General features: G+C 48.9%; 1 protein-coding gene across 7 annotated transcripts in view; it reads left to right on the top strand.

The window, feature by feature from the left end:
• Positions 1 to 20,114, top strand: part of HECTD1 (HECT domain E3 ubiquitin protein ligase 1) — a 73,543-nt gene that overhangs the window by 19,117 nt on the left and 34,312 nt on the right. For all 7 annotated transcript variants that reach the window (XM_083166773.1, XM_083166776.1, XM_083166775.1 and 4 more), the window contains exons 3-10: positions 14,644 to 14,878; positions 15,773 to 16,000; positions 16,112 to 16,393; positions 16,482 to 16,752; positions 17,803 to 17,879; positions 17,958 to 18,056; positions 18,923 to 19,037; positions 19,193 to 19,367. In XM_083166773.1, the coding sequence (XP_083022899.1) occupies positions 14,644 to 14,878; positions 15,773 to 16,000; positions 16,112 to 16,393; positions 16,482 to 16,752; positions 17,803 to 17,879; positions 17,958 to 18,056; positions 18,923 to 19,037; positions 19,193 to 19,367 (1,482 nt within the window). The remainder of the gene's footprint in view (positions 1 to 14,643; positions 14,879 to 15,772; positions 16,001 to 16,111; positions 16,394 to 16,481; positions 16,753 to 17,802; positions 17,880 to 17,957; positions 18,057 to 18,922; positions 19,038 to 19,192; positions 19,368 to 20,114) is intronic.

Genomic DNA, 20,114 nt, shown 5'->3' on the forward strand with positions numbered 1-20,114 from the left:
ATGCTGCAGGCAGTGTCAACACAATTGGCTGCAAATACAATGCAGACCAAACAGGTGCAGCAGGACTTAACAGTTTTAGCCGCACGGGTGGATAATATAAGCACCACCACGGGCCAGTCACGGAAGCGTGCTGCGACCGCCATGTTGCCTGATTCAGATGATGATCTGCAGGCGGGTGACGACACAGATGATAATGTGGACGACGGGGCTCTGATCCCTGATTCACAGTCATCTCTTAGAGGCCCAGAACCTCTTATTACAGCAATAAGAGAAGTGTTAGACCTTCCTTTAGCAGACATGCAGGAAGGTGACCCGTTCTTTGGGTCCCAAAGGAAACAGCAAATTGTTTATCCTGAACAAGTTGACCTTGATGAGACGTTTAAGGAGGCTTGGAAACAACCTGAAAAGCGTTTCCAACTGTCTAAAAGGTTTAAGTCCAATTTTCCCTTTGATCCCGCCACTAGAGCGGTGTGGGAAGAGCCTCCGGTTGTGGATGCATCAGTGTCCAGACTGTCCAAGAAGGTGGTTCTCCCCGTCCCAGGGGCAGCAACACTCAAGGATAGTACAGACAAAAAACTGGATACTACCCTTAAGTCCATGTACACTGCGAGTGGGGCGTCTCAGAGACCTGTCCTCGCCAGTTGTTGGATGGCTAAGTCCATTTATACATGGGCTTCTCAAATCCAGGAAGGCTGGCCGATATGTCAATGGCGCAGGTCGGAGAGAGACTTCGCCATATCCAGGATACTGCAAAGATCCTGTGTGACACGCAGAAGGAGCTTGGAGCTATAAATGCTCGCTGTTCCGCAATGGCAGTTTCAGGCTGCAGGGCCCTCTGGTTAAGACAGTGGGTAGCTGACCCAGAGTCTAAACGTAGCGTGGAAAGTTTGCCTTTTAAGGGAGAAAAGTTATTTGGTAGCGAACTTGACGACCTTATATCCAAGGCTACAGCCGGCAAGTCGACTTTTCTGCCGACGGCTTCCACTCACGCTAAACGTCCCTTTCAGGGCCATACGTCCCAGTCTTTTCAGGCTTCTCAGTCCTTTCGGCCTTCCAGGCCCAGGCAGAGGGCGAGAGGCTCCAGCTCGGCAACCAGAGGGGGCCGTGGCAGGTTCAGGAAGCCCGCCAGCACAGGATCTCAGGATCGTGCCGCTAATGCCTCCGCCTCTAAGCCGGCAGCATGACTCGGGTTCCGACCCTGGAGTCACTTGCGAGGTGGGGGGTCGCCTGTCAGCTTTCAGCCAAGTATGGTCAGTCTCTCACCTGGATTCCTGGGTGAGAGATCTTATTACCAACGGCTACAGGTTGGAATTCGAAAAACCTCCCCCTCACAGGTTCTTCAAATCAGGTCTGCCGGCTCTACATGCAGACCGAGTGAACCTGCAGCAGGCAATACAACGCCTGCTGACGTCACAGGTTATCACACCGGTCCCATTGCAGGAACAAGGAAGGGGTTACTACTCCAATCTGTTCCTCGTGCCGAAGCCGGACGGCTCGGTGCGCCCCATTTTAAATTTAAAGTCACTAAACCCTTTTTTAAGGGTTTACAAATTCAAGATGGAGTCCCTCCGGGCAGTAATAGCAACCCTGGAGGAGGGAGAGTTCTTAGCATCGCTGGATGTAAAGGACGCCTACCTCCACATACCAATTTGGGGTCCACATCAGGCTTTCCTGAGGTTTGCGCTGAAAGATCTGCACTTTCAATTCAGAGCGCTGCCATTCGGCCTGTCATCAGCGCCGCGTGTGTTCACGAAGGTGATGGCAGAAATGATGGTACTGCTCAGGAGGTCGGGTGTCAACATTATCCCTTACCTGGACGACTTGCTGATCAAAGCAAGGTCGGAACAGGTCCTGCTGCAGGATATAGCAAAGACCAGGCAGATTTTATCCGAGCATGGGTGGATCCTAAATATCCCCAAGTCCTCCCTGACGCCGTCGCGTCGTATCCTCTTTCTAGGAATGTTCCTGGATACAGAGTTGAAAAGGATTTTCCTCCCTCGGGAGAAGATGGAAGCCATACAATCCCTGGTGATGGTGATTTTGGCAAAGCCTCAGGTGTCGGTTCACCAATGCATCCAGCTATTGGGCAGGATGGTGGCCACATTCGAGGCCATTCAGTTCGGACGCTTTCACACCAGGGTGTTCCAACTGGATCTGTTGGCAAAATGGTCGGGCTCTCATCTCCTGATGTACAAGAGGATTTCTCTGTCGCATCAGTCCCGGCAGTCCCTTCTATGGTGGACTCAGGAGTCGAACCTGCTTGCAGGTCGGAGATTTGGCATCCAGGATTGGGTGCGACTCACGACAGATGCGAGTCTGCAGGGATGGGGTGCTGTGACCATGGACAGAACCTTTCAAGGTCAGTGGACTCGGTGGGAAGCGAGACTCCACATCAATATCCTGGAGCTGAGAGCTGTATACTATGCAGTGTTACAAGCCCAGGATCTCCTCCAAGGTCGGGCGCTCCAGATACAGTCCGACAATGCCACAACTGTGGCCTACATAAATCGCCAGGGAGGCACAAAAAGCAGGACTTGCATGAAGGAAGCTTCCAAGATCCTGACCTGGGCGGAAACGTACGTGGTGGCTCTGTCGGCCATCTTTATCCCGGGTGTGGACAATTGGGAGGCGGACTTCCTAAGTCGTCACGCCCTCCACCCCGGGGAATGGAGCCTGAATTCACAGGTGTTTGCAGCAATTGTGGACCGTTGGGGCCAGCCATCGATAGATCTGATGGCATCCCGGTTAAACCACAAAGTCCCCATGTACTGCACAAGGACCAGGGATCCCAGCGCAGTGGCAATAGACGCCCTGACAATTCCATGGGTGTTTCCCTTGGTGTATCTGTTTCCACCCATACCGCTTCTGACAAGAGTTCTAAAAAGGGTTCGAAGTCAGGGAGTGGAAGCCATTCTGGTGGCTCCGGACTGGCCAAGAAGGGCTTGGTTCTCGGATCTACAGAGCCTGCTGATCGAGGATCCTTGGCCCCTGCCTCTAAGGAGAGATCTACTCACACAAGGCCCTTGCGTCTTCCAAGATTTAGGGCGGCTACGTTTGTCGGCGTGGAGGCTGAGCGGAAAATCTTAGCTCAGAAGGGTCTGCATTCATCAGTTATCACCACGATGATTCAGGCCAGAAAGCCGGTAACAAACACCCACTACTACAAGATCTGGAGGAAGTACGTGGGTTGGTGCGAGGAGCAGAAGGTCCCCCCGGCGAAGTTTAACCTGAACAGGTTATTGTGCTTCTTACAAGCGGGATTGGATTTGGGTCTCCGTCTGGGCTCACTAAAAGTCCAGATCTCGGCCCTGTCCATATTCTTCCAAAAGAAATTGGCTACCATCCCGGAAGTACAAACATTCCTTCAGGGAGTGCTTCACATCCAGCCTCCCTTTGTACCTCCTACACCTCCTTGGAGTTTGGATGTTGTTCTTAATTTTCTTCAATCCTCCTGGTTTGAACCATTGGAGTCGATAGAATTGCGGTATATCACCTGGAAGGCGGTGGTCCTTTTGGCCCTAGCCTCGGCTAGAAGAGTGTCCGAATTGGGAGCTCTCTCCTGTAAGAGCCCCTATCTAATTTTTCACTCAGACAGAGCGGAGTTGAGAACTAACCCGCGATTTCTTCCTAAGGTGATCTCTTCCTTTCACCTTAATCAGCCAATTGTAGTCCCGTCTGCATCTAGTTCACCGGATATTCCGGTATCCCTGGATGTTGTGCGTGTCTTGCGTGTGTATGTCCAGAGGACGTCAAGAATCAGGAAGACAGATTGTCTATTCATTCTCTATGACGCACAAAAGAAAGGACACCCTGCATCAAAGCAATCCATTGCTAGATGGATTAGGACCACAATCCAACAAGCCTATGTGACGGCAGGCATGCCGACACCTCCGGTTTTAAAGGCTCATTCCACCAGATCGGTGGGCGCATCCTGGGCGGCTGCTCGGGGTGTGTCAGCTCTGCAGCTCTGTAGAGCTGCTACATGGTCAGGGCAACACACCTTTGTAAAATTTTACAAGTTTGATGCCTTAGCCAAAGAAGATACCCAGTTTGGGCAGGCGGTACTGCAGCAGTCTCCGCACGTACCCTCCCGTTCTGGAAGCTTTGGGACATCCCCAATGTCTTAAGACCATTCCCAGTATCCCATCAAGGACGTTAGTGAAAATAGGAATTTAATACCTACCGGTAATTCCTTTTCACGTAGTCCTTATGGGATACTGGGCGCCCGCCCTGTGCGGGGGTCTGGCTGCAGCTTTATTCTGCTTATAAAGTTCAGAAGTTAACTTATTGTCTTCTGGTTCTAAGGTCTAGTTCAGTGACCTTGTTAAGGAAAATCCATCCAGTTGGTGGTATTATAGTTGTTTTTTATTTTGTATGAATGCGGGTGTGCTGGCATAAATCTCACCACACTATTCACACTTATGTTTACATAGGTGACATGCAAGTTATTCCTCTCATATGTACATTCTCCTTCGGGCACAGTTTTTCATTAACTGGTTCCTGGGTGGGGAATCAGAGGGGAGGAGCCAGCACACCCAGCTTCAAAGTTATAGATGTGCCTGTCTCCTGCGGATACCCTCTAATACCCAATGTCTTAAGACCATTCCCAGTATCCCATAAGGACTACGTGAAAAGGAATTACCGGTAGGTATTAAATTCCTATTTTTTGTTCCAACCAGCCAGATCTGCAGATAAATCTGCGTGTGTATGGCCACCTTAAATAATACATATTGGGGAGGGGGCAATGGCAAAAATCTTGGGGCCTGAGTCTTTTTCATGGACCAATGTTTCATACATATACAAGTATTTGTAGAAATCTCTCATCGGGATATCATATTTCGATTGGAGTTGTTGGAAAGAAAATAAAGTTCACCAATAGTTAGAATCCCAGCCTCTATCCAATATTGTATAGATAAATCAGGAAATAATTTAGAGATCGCCGGAAGCGATGATCTAGAGGAGGGAAGGGAACACTCACCCAGTGCAGCACATGCAGGGCCGGGTGGGGCGCCCCGGTGCCTACGGGGGGGGGGGGGGGACCTGCGGCGCTGTGTGATCTGGCGGCGGGGTCCCTGTAGTGATGCGCGCTATCCGGCAGCCAGGCGGCGGCGCGGGAAGCGCTGATGGGTTTGAAAACTTGACGCACGCTGATTGGCTGAATCGCAGCCAATCAGCATGCGGAATGTTTTCAAACCCAGCAGCGCTTCCCGCGCCGCCGCCTGGCTGCCGGATAGCGCGCATCACTGCAGGGACCCCGCCGCCAGATCACACAGTGCCTCAGGTACCCGGCACGGACACCCCTGCAGCCTCCATGCGACAGGCGAGGGGCGAAGTGCGGCCCTCCAGTGACTGGCGCCCTAGGCAAATGCCTAGATTTGCCTAGTGGTGGCGCCGGCCCTGAGCACATTCTGATAATTGATTCTTCAAAAGCAAAGACGGAAATTCCTGCTACAGCTTGTCTGGCGCTAATCCATAACACCACAGCATAATAATACTGTAGGGGCCTTTCCTAGCCATTGCTAGTATGGTTCCATAGGTTTTTCTCTATCATTCTTATGGGATACAGGGAGTCGTTCATAACGATGGGGAAAAGAGCTTATCCGAAGGAGACAGGCACATATAAAAATTTATACAGGGTGTACTGGCTCCTCCCCTCTGCTCCCCTCCCTCTAGCTTCAGTTTGAGAACTGTGCCTCAGGAGAAGCACAGATCAAGAAGAGCTCCAGAGAGTTTTATCTTCTGTTTTATTTCTTTATTATTTTGGGGCTGCTGTTTGGACTTAACAGCAGTCCTGCGTCGTGGGAGACTAGGGGAAGGGTTCAGCTGCTGGCCACTTCAAGGTACCGAGCTGTCCCTGCCACAGGACCACCGTCCTGAGTGGGTGATGTTACCGCGGGCATTGCGCTGCAGCGCGCACACCCCTGGCACGCCGCACACCCCTAGTCCAGTCTGAAGACGTCAGTGGTGAGTATTACCCCGGGGTCCCCCGCCGTGGCAAGATGGCGGCGGTATGGCGGTGCCCTGCACAGGGACCGCGTAACCCCCTGCCTACACTGGGACAGGGTACAGTTCCTGTTTTGTCCAGGGCAGTTACCAAAGAGGTTTGGACATTCCCCAATGTCAGTCTCAGTATAAAACGCAGGTAAGCTCCGGCGCCATTACGCTGGGCAAAGCTTACCCAGAGTGAGACCAGCTCTGTGAGGGCGCCAAAACCTGCTTCCTGCTTCTTCCCTGGCTGCTGGAAACACCATTATACTGCTCCAGACACTCCTCAGCGGTGTGGATCAGAGGGAATCTGCTTGCAGAGACAGCTTCAGGTTTTCAGCGCTTGTGTACTTGTACACTTGCCTGCTTACACTGTAAAGTACTGTTATTGATTACTGTACTGTATTACCAGCCCTTCTAATCGGAGAGCTAAGGTTATCAGGTGTATTGGTCTCCTCCATTATCCTCTGTACACCACCCCACTGGCTTGTTAAGCTGTACAAGAGCAGATAAAGCTACACATAGTATTTATCTGGTTATTTTCACACTGCATATCAACTGTGTGTGCGCGCTGTGTGAGGGGAGACTGTTTGTTTGTCACAATGGTGAGGAAACTTACATGTATGGTGTGCAGTGATAAGTTTGTGCCAGCATCTTCATCACAGGTTACTTGTGAGCCATGCATGTCCTCACAAAGTACTGGGGTCCCCCCACAACTAACTGGGCAGCAAAGTAGCACACAGGACAGCTCACAGGAGCCAGCCTGGGCTACAGGTATGAAAGCCATGCTTGAAACTGTGACTACACAGTTAACTGCTACTGCAGCACAGACCCAGAGAGTACAAAGGGAGCTGGCTATCCTCTCTGCCAGAGTGGATGTAATTACTCCCACCCCTGGAGATACTCGTAAGAGAAAGGCCCCCTCTCAAACCCCTGATTCTGGGGCTGATGATGGGGATGATGATGATGAGGTGGATGATGCAGGTGATGACGAGCCTGATGCTTCACAGTCACTGCTGCGGGGCACAGAGCCATTGATTATGGCAATCAGGGAGGTGTTGGACCTTCCCTTAGCTGAATCCACAGCAGGGGATGCCTTCTTTGCTACTCAGAAAAAGCAACAGGTGGTTTTCCCTGAGCAGGCTGACCTGGAAAGTACATTCAAGTCAGCGTGGAATAACCCAGAACTGAGGTTTAAAGTGGCTAAAAAGTTTAAGTCCACATTTCCTTTTGATCCTGAGGGACGTAAGGTGTGGGAGGAGCCACCAGAGGTTGATTCTTCTGTGTCTCGCTTAGCCAAAAAGATGGTACTCCCAGTACCAGGGTCGTCTTCACTAAAAGACACCACGGACAGAAAGGTTGAAAACACCTTGAAGTCCATTTTTACTGCTAGTGGCGCGTGTCAGCGTCCTGTATTAGCTAGTTGCTATATGGCCAAGTCCATATACACGTGGGCCTCCCAGATCCAGGAAGGTCTTCTGGGCGACATGACAGTAGCGCAGGTGTCGGAGAAATTACACCATATTCAGGACACTGCTAAAGTTCTGTGTGAAGCGCAGAAGGAGTTAGGAGCCATTAACGGCCGTAACTCAGCCATGGCAGTGTCAGGGCGCAGATCCCTCTGGCTCCGGCAGTGGGTAGCTGACGCTGACTCCAAAAGGAGTGTAGAAAACCTCCCCTTCACAGGTGGCAGGTTATTTGGGAGTGATTTAGACGAGTTAATCTCTAAAGCCACGGCGGGAAAGTCCACTTTCCTGCCATCTACTCCACAGGCGCCGAAGCGTCCTTTTCAAGCTCACTCCCAGCAGTCCTTTCGGGCAAGTAAATTCCGCCCTAAAGCCAGGGGTGGCTCAAATGCTGCAAGAGGCTCCCGTGGTAAATTCAGGAAGCCTTCCGCTTCGGCCACCGCAGAGCGGCCATCCGGGACAGCTGCAGGGAAACCCGCAGCATGACGGTGGGGCTCCACCATTAGCTCCGGCAGAGGTGGGAGCCAGACTGGCGTTCTTCGGCCAGGTTTGGGAAGCCTCGTGCCTCAATTCTTGGGTGCAGGCTCTTATTACGCACGGCTACAAGCTGGAGTTTGCAGTACAGCCACCTCAGAGGTTCTTCAAATCAGGCCTTCCAGCGTCCCCAGAGGACCAAGTGGTGTTGCAGCAAGCAATCCAAAAGCTGGTACAGGCCAAGGTGATAACCCGGGTCCCTCCCCTAGAGAGGGGGCAGGGTTATTACTCGAACCTATTTGTAGTTCCAAAACCAGACGGGTCAGTACGCCCGATTCTGAACTTAAAATCCCTGAATCCCTTCTTGAAAGTAACCAAATTCAAGATGGAGTCCTTGCGGGCCGTGATAGCGGCACTGGAGGAGGGGGAGTTCTTGGCGTCCTTAGATGTGAAGGACGCCTACCTTCACATCCCTATATGGCCCCCTCATCAGAAATACCTGAGGTTTGCGCTGCTAAACGAGCACTATCAGTTTCGCGCACTGCCTTTCGGCTTGTCCTCAGCCCCGTGCATATTCACCAAGGTGATGGCGGAGATGATGGTGGTTTTAAGGAAAAAGGGTATCTGTGTGATACCATACTTGGACGACCTGCTAGTAAAGGCGCGGTCGCCACAGGAATTACAGACAGCCTTACAAGTTACCATACAGACCCTGTCGGGCCATGGTTGGCTTCTGAATCTGGCAAAGTCCTCTCTGATCCCTTCACAGAGACTGCAGTTCCTGGGGATGGTGATGGACACAGCTCTCATGAGAGTGTCCCTGCCACAGGACAAGGTGTTGGATATCCAGCAGCTGGTCATGGACTTGCTGAGGACCCCCCAGGTGACGGTGCACCAGTGCATTGTCTTATTGGGAAAGATGGTCGCCTCTTTCGAGGCTCTCCAATTCGGGAGGTTTCACAGCAGGATTTTCCAGCTCGATCTCCTAGGGAAGTGGTCCGGTTCACACCGCCAGATGCACCGGCGAATTGTGTTGTCATCTCGGACCAGACTGTCACTACAGTGGTGGCTCCACACGCCCAACCTGCTGGCAGGGCGTCGGATTGGCATCCAGGATTGGGTCTTAGTCACCACGGATGCAAGCCTCACGGGATGGGGGGCAGTGACCATGGGTCAGTCCTTTCAGGGCAAGTGGACCCTATGGGAAACACGCCTCCATATCAACAACCTGGAATTACGTGCTGTGTATTACGCACTTCTGAAGGCGGCCCCTCTCCTCAGCGGTCAGGCGATCCGCATCCAATCAGACAATGCCACCACTGTGGCATTCCTGAACAGACAGGGCGGGACCAAAAGCAGGCCCTGTATGAGGGAAGCATCAAAGATCCTGTCCTGGGCAGAGAGTCACTGCCAGGCGCTCTCGGCCATATTCATACCCGGGGTGGACAACTGGGAAGCAGACTTCCTCAGTCGCCACGAGCTCCACCCCGGGGAATGGAGTCTACACCACCAGGTATTCAGTTCTCTGGTGGCTCGGTGGGGGACCCCACTGGTAGACTTGATGGCATCAAGAAACAACTGGAAAGTATCCAGGTACTTCTCGAGGGCAAGAGACCCTCAGGCAGAAGGAGTGGACGCCCTCTCCATACCGTGGACATTCAACAGCCTGGTGTATGTCTTCCCACCGATTCCCCTAGTGGCTCGGGTGCTAAGGAAGATAAGAAGAGACGGAACCGAGGTGATTCTGGTGGCTCCAGATTGGCCACGAAGAACGTGGTACCCGGAGCTTTTAAGTCTACAAAGGGACTCGTGGCGCCTACCCCTGCAAAGAGATCTACTCATGCAAGGACCGTGCGTCTTCCAGGCCTTGGAACAGCTGCGTTTGACGGCCTGGAAGTTGAACGGCAGATCCTGACTCAGAAGGGGTTTCACACTTCAGTCATCAGAACTATGACAAGTGCAAGGAAACCGGTAACAGCTGCACATTACCACCATATCTGGAAAAGATATGTGGGTTGGTGTGAACAGAAAAAGTTTACTCATTCAGAGTTCAAACTGGAAAGGTTTCTTAGCTTTCTTCAAGCTGGTCTGGATCTAGGCCTACGCCTAGGCTCTTTGAAGGTGCAGGTATCTGCATTATCTGTTTTCTTCCAGAGGAAACTGGCTAATATTCCTGAAGTGCAGACATTTCTGCAAGGAGTATTGCATATACAGCCTCCTTTTGTGGCCCCTACTCCACCGTGGGACTTGGATGTTGTGCTAAAGTTCCTTAAATCCTCCTGGTTTGAGCCCTTGGAGGAAATTTACCTGAAATATTTAACTTGGAAGACAGTGGTCTTACTAGCCCTAGCTTCGGCTAGGAGGGTCTCGGAGCTAGGGGCATTGACTTGCAAGAGTCCTTATTTGATATTCTTTGAGGACAGGGCTGAATAACGCACTAACCCGCGTTTTCTACCCAAAGTGGTGTCTGCGTTCCATGTGAACCAGCCAATTGTGGTTCCTGCTGGTGGGCCTCATTCTGAGGTGCCAACGTCCTTGGACGTGGTAAGGATTCTCTGTGTCTACATCAGGAGAACAGCGAGGATTCGCAAAACTGATGGACTTTTCGTCCTCTATGACGCCCAAAAGATTGGACGTCCTGCTTCCAAGCAGTCTATTGCACGATGGATATGTGCAACCATTAAACAGGCTTATGTGGTAGCAAAGCTGCCTATGCCTGTTGGGGTGAAAGCTCACTCTACTCGTTCTGTGGGGACATCCTGGGCGGCTGCCCGAGGAGTTTCGGCCTTACAATTGTGTAGAGCAGCCACATGGTCTGGCCAACACACTTTTGTCAAATTTTATAAGTTTGATGCTCTGGCCACTGAGGATACTCAGTTTGGGCAAGCGGTGCTGCGGCAATAGGTTCCGCACAATCCCGCCCGTTCTGATATCTTTGGTATATCCCCATCGTTATGAACGACTCCCTGTATCCCATAAGAATGATAGAGAAAATAGGATTTTAATACCTACCGGTAAATCCTTTTCTCAAAGTTCTTATGGGATACAGGGCGCCCGCCTCTGTGCGGAGGTTTGCCTTGCTCACTTTGTGAGATATGGACCAATACTGGGTCCTTCTGCTATCCTTTTTGTTCCTGGCGGACATAAGGGTGTAGGTTACCTAGGTAACTTACTGTTACATAGTGTACCTTAAAGGTTCACGTGTGTAAATTGTCACTTAGGTGATAATCCTATACACTGTTCCAGTTGGAACACAGTTCAAAATAGTTGTCATGTTGACATGTTCTTAGGCCCTTAGACTTCCCAGGTTCTGGGGTTGCTAATGTGGTCTGTTATGTTGAATGTTGGGTGTGCTGGATGAATTTCACCACGGTAAATATACACATATTCCTCTCATATTGTTCTTCTCCTTCGGCACAGTTCACTTAACTGAAGCTAGAGGGAGGGGAGCAGAGGGGAGGAGCCAGTACACCCTGTATAAATTTTTATATGTGCCTGTCTCCTTCGGATAAGCTCTTTTCCCCATCGTTATAAACGACTCCCTGTATCCCATAAGAACTTCGAGAAAAGGATTTACCGGTAGGTATTAAAATCCTATTTTTTCTCTTACAGAAGGCTTTTTTATCTTTGTTGATTTCTTCCCCATCCTCCTTGACCAGTATTAGCAATGTTTGGTCTCTTCAGAAAGAACTTTCCGTTTCGGGACAAGATGGTAGTGTTCTATTAATGTCTTCGGTTCATGTAAGTCTGCTGGTACTTTCCTGGCCTACAGTTTGCAGTCATCTGCATGTTAACTACAAGCAGCACTTCTCTATAAGGTCACCACATAGCCCTCTATCTGTTCTGCCATAAGTGTTGAATTATGGGTTACTGGTGGCTACACCGCTACGGGGGGATGTATTACAATGGCACAGATCGTGCCGGTATAACTCTTCCGGCATCATCATTATACAGAGGCAAGGCAGCGGTGCCAGGATGTATGCCGCATCTCAGCTGCCCGAGTTGGGGAGTAATAACCCCCCCCCCCCCCTCTGGTTATCCATGCCAGACCCCTACAGCCTGAGGCACTGTGCCTTATTCTCGGGCGGCTCACTGAGATTTTCTGTGCAACCTGGCAGTGGCAGAAGCCATAGACAGTGGCTGCGGCTGCTTGTGTCTGAATGATTGCATTGATCAGTGCTGCTGGCCATACATTGCTCAGCACATTGGCACGCTGTCATGCAGCACTTGCCCCCACATTAATACATAGGGTAGAAGAGGTTCCATCGCACATAACCAGCACTGATAACCTCACAAATAATGAAGCCGGTGAGTCTTTTGCCATCAGGTGATTTGGTATCCAGGTTTCACATCAACCAGATCTCGGTCCCTTCATTCTAGGCACCATTATATGTGCACCGGACAAGGGATCGCTAAAACGGATTCTCGTCGTCCTTTGACGGTCCAGGCCAGCTTCTAAAACTAGATTTTGGTCAGGGTGCCCCATTTCACTATCTGCTGTGCTTATTCTGCAGTGGACCTACCTGCCCCGGCAGTGGTGTGGCTCATTGGTCAGCTTATCATGGTGCCTGGAGTAGCTTCATAAGGCGACCACGTGGGGCACTGCCCATTCTTTACCTCTGACTCAGCGGATGCAGACTTTAGGTGAAGGGTTCACAATACGGTTTAGGAGGGAAGTTTTGTGATGTCCCAGTATTGAAGGGGTCCCAGCTGTCGCAGGTCATACCCCTTCATAAGTCTGCACTTTAGACTTTGTTTGGCGGCCATGTTTGTGAGCTTGAGAAACTGCAGCCAGAACGCGCCCTTACTGTACTTTTGCTGCATCTACACGCCCACTGCAGTTACATTTATACCCACAAACCACAAAGGGGGGGTGCAATTTAATATTTTTGAGATCAGGACTAGACATACCTCTCTGTTGCAAGTTTGAGGGCTAGACATGTTTTGAGTACCCTTTTATACTGATAAACCTGGTGACACCTGGGATTTTAGACCTGACTTTTGTAACCCCTTTTAACTCGCCTCTTGACCCATTTGTCACCGGGTACAAGTCCTGGGCCGGCACTGGGAGATAAGGGCATTGCAGTGAATGGGTCCAGGGTCGTATTGGCCTGGGTTACCCACACTGCCCACTACCTGGGTCCTCCCCACATTACACCCTGGTCAGGACCTGGGTGTTGGTTTTTTTTTTATCATTGTGCCGTTTACGCCAATCTGGGTCCACGAGGCAAAAACCTGGGTTTTTTGCAGCAGTGTAAAAGGGGTATAACTCTGCATCAGCACAATAAAGTAGTTAAAAAAAAAAAGTATTTTATAAAATGGCCGTCCGGAAAAAAGAGGAACTTGGACAGGCAGACATCCAAGAATTTATTTATAAGACAATAGAATTGTTCCAGTTTCTAAGTTAAGCAAAAAAAAAAAAATCATTAATCATTTCCAAAAATGTCTAACTATTGTCCAAAGTTTTGTTTCAGTTGACTAAATGTAGTAAGATGATTAAAGTGGTTCCTGCAGGAGAACCCTGGAGCTTGTGTGTTTTTCATTTATAATAGACTTTTTTTTAAACAATAAGAATGAAAATAAATCTGGGGCCTGACTGGCGGCAGTTGTATTTCTGTTACAGCCTGAGGCGCGGCATGTGAAATACCTTGTACTACACTTTCCCATCTGCTCCGGAGAACCTTTTATTGCAAAGTGGCTGAATAACGACGCCATGTGCATGTTTTTTAGATGTTACGGTTTTCTATAACCATAACGTGAGCATCCACATCCAGCCAATCAGACACTTCCTTTACGTCTCTCCTGTAGTAACACTTCTGCCCAGACATATAAACATCGAGGTGACCGTTGTAATGACTGTTCACGGTTGCATAATGTTAGGTGTGTGGCAATGTGACTGTATTTACTGCCCGTTGACTCTTTATGCGGCAGATGCAAAAATCCGGATAATCTTTTAGCAATGAAGCCTGAATTACAACAAACTGTAGTGTGAGGCGATACATCGGGTTAATGGTTATTGACTGCATTACAGATGCACACACCAGAAACAGAGCTGTCCCCAGCGCATAGAATATGTGTATTTAATATAAATAAGAATAGTGGTGAATGGCTTCAGAAATGCTCTGTGTTTATGTAGAAAGTGCTTCAGATTCCAGGGACGTCGCTTGCTGTAGTTGTGTTCTGTCCGACAGCAGACTTTCCATAAAGCCTTTTATAATAAGGTTCTATTGATTGCTGTTAATTCAAACCACATGCTTTAATCTCGTGGAACGCACAGTCTGGCAGCCCGCGCTGGACCATCCATATAAAACCACCTGGAAATAGAAGTCTTGATGCTTCAAAAACACCTTGGTCTGGTTAGTTAAGATGCCCATTAAATGTCTATTTATCTTATTTTATTTTATTTTTTTAAAGGTTTTTTTTCTGCTTAAAAAATATATTTTTAATAAAAACTGTTATAACATTGATATAACCTTTCTAGTTAAGCACTTAAAAGAGGTTGTGTTCCTCGCTACGGAGAGACCAAAACAGCGCTGAAGGCGTTTGACTGAGGTCTACGCTATATATACATAAGATGGAGCAATTATGCTAAGGGGGGGAAATGATCTTTGTAACCTATTACTATAGGATCAGCACGTTCCTAGATTGCATTCAGCTGACTTCACATAATCAACTTCACCGTTCACTTTCCTGTAACTTTATTCTATGTATTGTCCAGGTGCCCCCCTCGTACTTTCTTGCCCGCACTTTGCAAGATCTTTCTGGATGAGAGCGCCCCAGACAATGTGCTTGAGGTCACCGCCCGCGCAATAACCTACTACCTGGACGTGTCGGCCGAATGTACCAGGCGAATCGTGGGAGTGGAAGGAGCTATTAAAGCACTTTGCAATCGGCTTGTGGTGGTGGAACTTAATAACCGTACGAGCCGGGATTTGGCTGAGCAATGTGTGAAGGTGAGCGGGAAGGTCCATAATACCACGTATTCTAACGAGAAGCCCTGTAGTTGGAGGCTTAGAAGTGAAACGTGAATCATTATGGAAAAAAGTAACATTAAGTCCTTAAGTGTAATTGTACAGGGTCCTAGCGCAGATGTATTATAGCTGCTATTATCGTGCCACTATAACACTTCCTGATTCACCTCATTACTGAGGGACACCCACCAGATGTATTAACATCTTGCTTGGTGAAGTCGGGGAGAGTAAAGTCCTCCACGGCGATGTCCCCTTGAGCAGACGACACATCTCTCTCTACCCCTTCCGCCCCCGGGCGGTTCTTCTGAAAATGCGCGAGAACTTGCTACTCACAAGAGTTCTCCAGAGCTGTCAGCAGGGACACCGCTGTCCCTGCAGTGAGGACAGGGCATCGCCACCCTGCAGCTGCGGATGTCGATGGCTACAGGAGGCAGAACGGTTAACGCCTTTGCATTACCGTTCACCGCTCCCATCATACATGAAGGAGAAGCGTTATCTGAAACCACTTCTGCCCCATACGGACACCTCATACATCTGCCTCTGTGTTTTTTTTTATTTACTTTTTGTCCAGCAGTTCTCTTGTCTACAAATTCTGCTGTCGATCCAGAAAAATGGAACTGACTGTTACGTTTCTTTCCTACTGACCGATTTCAGGGCAAAATTCCTTCCTTAATCTGAACTGTCGATCCTATTCCACAGCACAGTTTTACAGCCTTATCTAGGGCAGTGTAGAAAGCCCTCTACATCCAAAAAGTGGATCTGTGACCAGAGAAGGATTTAAAACCTTTATTTTGCCCTGCGATAGTTTTTAGGGACTAATGAAAATGAATGGTAAGCTTGGGCATTGTATGAAATTCATGATCTTTTCTCCCCCAGGTGCTGGAGCTGATATGCACACGTGAATCGGGAGCAGTGTTTGAAGCAGGAGGCCTTAATTGTGTCTTGACTTTCATTCGAGATAGCGGGCATTTAGTACACAAGGATACCCTGCATTCTGCCATGGCAGTGGTGTCCCGGCTGTGCGGGAAGATGGAACCCCAAGATACCTCCTTAGAAACCTGTGTAGAGTCTCTCTCCAGCCTCCTGAAACATGAGGACCATCAGGTGACTCCTCAGTCTTCAGGAACTTCTGCACTTGGTGGAAGGATAACGAATGTCTGTTATATTCCTAACCTAACCTAAAATTCATGCCGTTATTTGTTTGAACCCATGTAGGTGTCAGATGGTGCCCTGCGTTGCTTTGCTTCTCTAGCAGATCGGTTTACACGACGAGGTGTGGATCCAGCACCACTAGCACAGCATGGACTGACTGAAGAGCTGCTTTCTCGTATGGCTGCAGCAGGGGGTACAGTGTCCGGTCCGTCTTCAGCTTGCAAGCCAGGACGGGGCACTAGCGGTGGCCCTTCAACTGCAGGAGACTCCAAAATCAGCAACCAGGTCTCCACAATAGTCAGCCTTCTCTCCACGCTGTGTCGGGGATCACCGGTGGTTACACACGTATGTTGAATTTAGAAGCCCTTAGAGCCAAGGTTTCTGGAATTCCAAAATGTAATCCGTTCTAAATGTTTTGTTATTCTCTGAACAGGATCTGCTTCGTGCAGAATTATTGGACTCCATGGAGAGTGCTTTACAGGGGGATGAACGCTGCGTTCTGGACACCATGCGCCTAGTAGACTTGCTGCTGGTGCTCCTGTTTGAAGGCCGCAAGGCTTTGCCTAAATCTAGTGCCGGGTCCACTGGCCGCATCCCAGGGCTGAGGCGTCTAGACAGCTCAGGAGAACGTTCCCACCGCCAGCTGATTGACTGCATCCGTAGCAAAGACACAGATGCACTGATAGATGCCATTGACACCGGAGGTCAGTGTTTGAAGGCTTGTACAAAAATATGCAACCTGCATGTAGACTTCCAACCATGCGTGTTTTCAAGGTCTCCTCAAAGAGAATATGGTAGTGAGTAATGTGTACACCTGTGCACCTACCGGGCAATCTGGGAAACGTGAACTGTTGGGGGTCCTTGAGGGCCGAGCTTGGGATCCACTGAAAAAGTGGATTAACTTTTATCCATAAATTAGATTTTTTTTTTTTTTTATAAACCTGGACGGCACAATATATAGAAAACTTTACCTGCTAATAGGACTATCAGATTAACCCCATTGCATGTTTGCGGTGTATTCTAGTTATGACGCTCGTTAAGTAGGTGAAGGAAGTAGCTAAGTAACTCCCCAAAAATATGGTTTGGTCATTTTTAGTGCATAAAGCTACGTAGCTCTTACATCAAAACATTCGTTCTTCTTCCATATATTGACACTGTGGGGGAAATGTATAAGGTGGGAGTTCTGTTTCAGATGGGATGTTCCTATGGGAAACCAATCAGACACTAACTAGTATCTTCTAGAAGGTGCTAAATTACTAATAAGGAAATTCTGATTGGTTGCTCATTGCAACATCCTATATCGCTAAGGACGATAACCATTCCCATCTTAGTAAATTTCCCCTTGTGCCATAAATTCCTCACAGGATGTCAGTGTATTTAAATGGACAGTTGGATTTGAATGGCAAAATTAATCACAATACAGTCTTTGCAATAACAATTTTGCTAATTTCCATTTACATGGGCAAGGAGTCATGTAGGGTGCTATAGAGATATACTGTTTAAACACTTAATTTCGCGAGCAGTAATTCTCGCGATAATGACAAAATCGGCGATTTCGCGAGCTGAAAATTTCACGATTATCTACTGTACCTGCTGTAAATAGAACCCTGTAAGGGGGGGGGGGGATATTTTGCGGGGCTTTAATTTTCACGATTACGGAAGGCTCGCGAAAATTGCGAAAATTAAAGCCGCGCGAAAATAAGTGCTTTTACAGTATATTTATTTATTTGTCGTTTTTATTTTTTTTTGTTCAGCATTTGAAGTGAATTTTATGGATGACGTTGGGCAGACCCTCTTGAATTGGGCGTCTGCTTTTGGCACTCAGGAAATGGTGAGAAGCTTACAGTGCACCGTGCAATTACTAGAGAGCGTTGTTTAACTGCGTATGACAATGTGGTGCCCCTTTTAGGTGGAGTTCCTGTGTGAGCGAGGTGCTGATGTCAACCGGGGTCAAAGGTCATCATCGCTGCATTATGCTGCTTGCTTTGGACGACCTCAGGTGGCAAAGGTAGGCCGTCGTGGAAGCGAGACACATTCAGTCCAAATCTGTTTGATTCCATCCTAGGGAAATGGGAAAGCGTTGTGAGACCGCTTTAGGAAAACCTCACTGGGCAGCCTGAGGATTTAGCAGACAGATTAATCTGTGATCTGACACTGCGGCAGCTGCCAGAATTATTTGGGGAGATGGCAAATATTGTGTATCAATGACACCAGAGTTTACAGTGAAGCATTAGTTTATCAGTGGCATTTTCGGCAATCAGCAGAGACACTCATTTGGTCACATTGAGGGATATCGTCCCTTTGGGTGTGGGGGGGGGGAGGGGGTCACTATTCCCCCCCCCCCCCCACCCCGCCAGGTGAATTTAGGAAAAGTCAGTTGTGAGCCTTTTCCCATTGCAATAGCTTCTAAACCAGACTAAAGGTCCCCATACAATTGTCGAATTAGGCCTCTTTTCACCTTGTTCGGTATCGAGGTGACAAATTGGGTGAAAAGTGATAAATTGCATATCAAGTGTCAAATTGGAGGTAGCCCTCCTGGGGAGCTGATGGGGGAACTCAAGTGAAATCGGATGTGACTTGTCATTCAGATAAGTCACAGTAGTATATGGGGCCCTTTTAGAGTTACTTAAAGAAGAGACATTTTTTAGAAGAAAGGTTTAAATCAGATGCTATAAAAACAGCACTTGTCTGTGGATTCTAGATGTGGTTGGTTTTAGTTAGGACAGTGGTCGTAGTATGCAAACGGTGTCTGGAGCATTATTCCTGAAGTTGTTGTACGTTTATTCCGTTATATAACCTCGCTGAGTGCGCCATGCAGGATATTACCTACTATTGGCAATTTATTGAATATCATCATGCTTTTTATGGTTTCAGACCCTTCTGCGCCACGGAGCCAACCCAGATCTACGTGATGAGGATGGAAAAACTCCTCTGGACAAAGCAAGGGAGCGTGGACACAGTGAGGTGGTCGCCATCTTGCAGTCTCCAGGTCTGTTAGTATGTCGGTAACTGTTTTAGTGTAATGGGTTGACTACTGTGCAGATTGTCTACGCCAATCCAGCGGTGCGAAGCCATTCTCTCGTTCAGCTGCGGCAGTGGTGATTTTGCCACAGTTTGGCGTCACATACATGCTTGGTGTTTCAGGTGACTGGATGTGCCCAGTGAATAAGGGAGATGAAAAGAAGAAGAAAGATTCTAATCGTGAGGAAGAAGAGTGCAATGAGCCAAAGGGGGACCCAGAAATGGCTCCCATTTACTTGAAGAGGCTGCTACCTGTGTTTGCCCAGACCTTTCAGCAGACCATGCTCCCATCTATCAGGTGCAGTTTATATACTCCCATCTTTGTATATACCGTATGTTCCTGTCATCTCTAGGAGTGGCACTGTCTTTGTTACAGAAGTTGGGTTTCCCTGTGTCTCGATCGCCCATACACACAGCGATGTGCGCTAAGCGATCTAGGGTAGGTGGTTTCCCTGTGTCTCGATCGCCCATACACACACACAGCGATGTGCGCTAAGCGATCTAGGGTAGGCGGTTTCCCTGTGTCTAGATCGCCCATACACACAGCAATGTGCGCAAAGCGATCTAGTGTCAGCGGTTTCCCTGTGTCTAGATCGCCCACACACACAGCGATGTGCGCTAAGCGATCTAGGGTAGGCAGTTTCCCTGTTTATCCATCACCCATACACACAGCGATGTGCGCTAAGCGATCTAGGGTAGGCGGTTTCCCTGTTTATCCATCACCCATACACACAGCGATGTGCGCTAAGCGATCTAGGGTAGGCGGTTTCCCTGTTTATCCATCACCCATACACACAGCGATGTGCGCTAAGCGATCTAGGGTAGGCGGTTTCCCTGTTTATCCATCACCCATACACACAGCGATGTGCGCTAAGCGATCTAGGGTAGGCGGTTTCCCTGTTTATCCATCACCCATACACACAGCGATGTGCGCTAAGCGATCTAGGGTAGGCGGTTTCCCTGTTTATCCATCACCCATACACACAGCGATGTGCGCTAAGCAATCTAGGGTAGGCGGTTTCCCTGTTTATCCATCATCCATCAC

The sequence above is a fragment of the Crinia signifera genome, chromosome 12, assembly GCF_055691185.1.
Source record: "Crinia signifera chromosome 12, ASM5569118v1, whole genome shotgun sequence".
In the NCBI taxonomy this organism is placed as follows: Eukaryota; Metazoa; Chordata; class Amphibia; order Anura; family Myobatrachidae; genus Crinia; species Crinia signifera.